We start from the raw sequence: 4,589 nt of genomic DNA, 5'->3' as shown, positions 1-4,589 counted from the left end.
CCCCCCTTCCCTTTTTTTTTTTTTAATAATTTGTCTTCCCCTCACACCCACTGTGGTCTCTTATGATCCTTGGGACAATTTTGCTCCCGGATCTCCTGATGCTCCCATTTTAAGGGAAATGTTTTAACTACCTCACTGACCACAATCCACATAATCATTAAGATATCCTATCAGTTCCCAGAGTGCTGTCACGCCACTCTCTTGCACAACCAATTAGTTGGTTTAGCTTTGTAGGTACCTTAATGAATAATCTTAACAGTGCTGTTCAGACTCCTCAGGACAGCATTGCTTCTTCTGACATGTTTATGATGGGCCAGAAGAAGCTCATGTTGCATGTCAGCCCCAAATGCTGGTGTCTGGTGCCCCAAATGCTGCTGTGCATGCTCGTCCTTCAGATGGACATAAAAAATGAAATTACTTGTGAAGCCAGATCCACAAAGTTGCTCATCACACTCCTTGTGCTACCTCCAGTCTTTCTGTGGACTCTAGTCACTTTTAGCAGTCACTGGGTGCATCTTACTCTTCAGTGTCACTATACAATGACAGTACTTTCATCTCAGTATTTCTTGCTGTTCCTCTGTTCACTGGGGGAAGCAAGGGGAAAAATGGTAATGAAAGATAATTTCAACACTTTAATCCCCTCTAAAACAAATAAATAAGAGGTAGGTAGATAACATGGCAAAATATTCTAATCATGTAAAAATTAATTTGTCCTGCAGTTCCTTTAAATGCCCCACAATAATGACATTTTCTCTCATATTTTGTAATTGCCTATGCTTTGTTTAATTCATATGCTTAGTGAAGCACATTGTTTCAATTAAGCCCCAGCAAGGTTTGCAAACAAGAATGGAAGAAGGCCCAAGGGACTTGATATCTACAAAACATAGCAGTGATGCAGTTGGTGCTTCCTTCAAAAAATCCTTGGACATTGCTAATAATTCACCCAATAATGGTAAGTGATTGCACATCGGATGAATTTTCAGAAGAATGTGTAATCTGAGAAGTGTTCACCAATGCATATTTAAGTGAATATGTGAAATGCTTCTCCTTTAGCTGCATGTGTTAATTCTTTGAGAGGCTCTGTATTACTTCAGAGGCTTTTCTGTGACAAATACCTATTCCTGCTCCTCTTGGAGTTACTGAACAAAAAAAAAAGCTACTATTGCATTAAGTGACAATAATTTTTGCACAGCACTTTTCAACATGAAACAGAAGCAAATATGAGTGATCCAGAGCCCACTGAAAACATTCAGAGTTCTCCCCGTGACTTTGAATTACCCTTGAAAGTAGGTGGCCCTTGTAAAACACATCTAAGAACCCTTAAATTTCCTTCATCTGGCAAAAAGCCAACAGTTCTCAGGGATGCAATTGCATGTGGAAGGTTTGTGCACTGGCCCCTGTTGTTTGTATGGCAGGTGTACCTGGAAAAAAGGAGAGGAGGAAGAGGAAGAAAATGAAGAAAGAGACTTGAGGGAGCTGTGTAGCTGCCAGAGCGCCAACCCGATGGGGCAGACATGCCGATGAGCTGCAAGGATTCTGCTTTCTGCGATGCCGCTGAGCCCCAGGCAAAGAGAGGCTCCGGGAGACCTCCCAGTGAGAGGAAGAGGAGAAGAGGAGCAGTGAGCCAGAAAGCGTGAGTGTGTGAGAGAGGAGAGAGGGAGCAGGCTGTGCACAGGAGGTGGTTTTGAAACAGAGTGGCTGTTCATTGCAAGCTGCTGCCCTTGATCAAAAGCTGCTGAATGGGGTTTGACTGGTTGCATAAAGTCCTTTCAGTTTTTTGCTGTCATGTTGTTCGTCAACTTGTAGTGTTCTATGCCATTGTAGAAATAGTTGGGCTATACCTGACTGTGATTGTACTTTGGTCCCATGGAGGATCCACCAGCTAGTCTGGTCTCCTCTAGCATTTTTGCAGAGGTGCTCATCGACAGGCTAGTAATGTACAAAAGGAAGCACTGTTCAGAGACAGAGGGAGAATAACATGGATCATTCTCCAACCTCCTTTTTTAAATCCTTGGTGGCTGCTACTGTCAGCTACATTGCCATATTTATCCTTTTTACCCCACATCAGACTAGTTCACTCCTCAAGGAATATTTCTAAAGGAGGTTTTAAACTTATTTGGAAAGATGATCTAAACACTTTTTCTCCCTGAATTTCATGGTGGGCTAAAGTTTAAAGTCTGTATGTCCAAAGCATGTAGCATTTGTACTTATAGTAGACTGAGGTAAATTTTTAAAGTCATTTTTCTTAATCTGATGTTTGGAAGTTTTTATCATTTTGTCACTTGAATATTCTAATATAAACTAAATTTGTGAATGAAGTTTTTAAAAATGTCAGTTTAGTATTTATTGAAGAGTGTGTATTTCTCCTTGTCAGAGGGCTCATAGTATGGAGAAGAGAATGTGTTACAATTGAATACTATGGTTTATAAACAATGCTGAACTGACACCACGAAAAGCAGAAGCCCTTTATCCCCAGAGGAGCTGCAGCTTTGGTGGTAGCTGGGGGGTTTTCTTCAGATGGTCCTGAGACTATGCCTGACCCATCCCAGAAGTGCTGCCTTGAAGGATGAGATAGTGTTTCTCAAATCTCCATCTGCATTTGTGCCTTTGGAGATGGTGTGGGAAGGTTACCAATGCATGTTAAATGTGTGCACATTTGTAGGCTTTGGGCTGATGCTGTGAAACTCCTTTTGCTAGGACCGTGTATAACCAGGGATGTCCGTGGTTTTACACTGCCACAGCTGCACTCCTGTTTGTATCACGGAGCCAGAGGAGAGCTCTGTGCTTCTGCCATTGCATCCCCGATCCCTGATCCTGGCTTGTCTGAGCTTTACCTGCAGCTCAACACTTTTCCCTGATGGCTGTCATCTGTTGCATAGCTGTCAAAGCAGCTGTACCCTTCAGAGAAGCAATTAACTGCAGCAATCTATTTGTGTTTAGAGTTTAGCTACTATATGTTGAAGGGCAGTTCTCTTGTACTGTGATTTTTGGGGTAGTCAGCTGTACTGTGTGCCCTGAAATTTAGCACAGCAGGGTTATTTCAGACAGGCAGGCGAGGAGTAATCATAACTGATGCCACTTAGCAGGCCACTGCCTAGAATCTGCACATCTTGGTGTTTGTGTCTCAGTGTAGGCGAAATATTGGCAGTTTATGAATGGACTGAATAGACCAAAGAGCTTTTATCTGCAAAGTAACTGGTTTGGAGCAGATGCGTAACAAGAAAATACATGGCCTCACTGGAGGAACAGGTACAGCAAGTTCAAGGATTTAGAAGATGTGCTAATGAGTATGTGGGTAATGAGCAAAGTTCTGCTATCTCTGAAGCCAATGGAAAACATTCGTTGACCTCATTGGGGCCAGGATGTTGCCCATGGTCTTTGCTTAGCATTGAAGATAACCTCTGTCATCCAAACAAGAAAGAAAAAAAGAGAAGCTCACAAGATTGGTGGACTACAGATTTCTTCTGCTTTTTTCTCTATATCTGCTTGTTAACTTTTTGATGTCTTTGTAATTATGCTTTATTTCAACATTTTTCAGTATTTCAAATGTCACTGTTTTTATAATAAAAAATTAAAACTTGTCCAAAGCCCAACATTCATGAGCTGTTTTATTTAATTTGTATGTGTGTAAGAGCATGTGGTTTTGGCTAGAACTATTCCATTTTCAAGCTTTTTTGAGGTACTATAAATTTTTTTAAGAGATTCCCTTCATCTGAACTCTTCTATGTTCAGGAAATCCTCGAGACATTCTTTTGTTGTTGGGATGAAAGAACAATCCAGACTTACAACACTGACAAGCTGACTGAGGTGCTGATGACAAGCAGCAGCAAATGATATTACTGTTTTTCTGTCAAATTCTTCAGTACCCCTCTTGGTGACTTCAGTGCTGTCTGAGGCCTGCATTTTTCTTCTGGTTCCACTGGTTCACCTCTGGGAAGTCATCACAGTAATACAGATGGGCTCAGTAGTTGACAGCAGCACATTATTTAAAAAACCATGCTCTAATGTAGGCAAAAAACCTCCACACTACTACAACTAAATATTCTTGATCGTAGGCTTTCCTAAATAATTGAAAAGCACCTTTCAGGGCAAATTGGGTGGCAATGTACAGCATGCTTGTGTGATTCATCTGTTTTGTCAGCAGTTAGGAAACAGTATGTTGGGTGCTGCTTGTTTGATATGGCTATTGCACTGCCTGGATCCTTCCTTTACCACATCCCCCAGCAGTGCTGCTGCACAGGCTCCCAGGGATGCAAAAGTGTTCTTCAATCAGAAAACTGAGTTTACAAAAACTACCAAACCAAAACAAAGCTCTCAGCAACTGCTGTCAACTTCCATTCTTGCACTTCCCAGTTGTCAGAGGCTGAAAAGCCATCACACAGCTTAATGAACGGTCTCTGCAGATTCCCTGAAAATCAGACCTTTGAGTTCTTTAAGAAAATCCCCTTCATCACCACATGTTCAGGTTATTCCCTGGTTTCTGTGCTTCTAAGACAGAGGCTGTGCAGATCATCAGCCTGCTCTGGTGCTCCTGGCTCTGGCAGAGTTAAATTAATGTGCTAGATGTGCGCATTCTCCCAGTCTCTGAT

The 4,589-nt window shown here is 41.8% G+C and overlaps 1 protein-coding gene across 1 annotated transcript in view; it reads left to right on the top strand.

Moving 5' to 3' along the window:
* LOC103622797 (protein LYRIC-like) overlaps positions 1-3,593 on the top strand; it is a 32,878-nt gene extending 29,285 nt beyond the window's left edge. Inside the window, exons 12-13 of the mRNA XM_017744919.1 lie at positions 823-952; positions 1,416-3,593. Coding sequence (XP_017600408.1) covers positions 823-952; positions 1,416-1,471 — 186 coding nt within the window. The 3' untranslated portion in view covers positions 1,472-3,593. The remainder of the gene's footprint in view (positions 1-822; positions 953-1,415) is intronic.
* The last annotated feature ends 996 nt before the right edge of the window (positions 3,594-4,589 follow it).

This window comes from Corvus brachyrhynchos, unplaced genomic scaffold, assembly GCF_000691975.1.
Source record: "Corvus brachyrhynchos isolate BGI_N302 unplaced genomic scaffold, ASM69197v1 scaffold116, whole genome shotgun sequence".
NCBI lineage: Eukaryota > Metazoa > Chordata > Aves > Passeriformes > Corvidae > Corvus > Corvus brachyrhynchos.
This window is presented reverse-complemented; position numbering and strand designations above follow the sequence as displayed.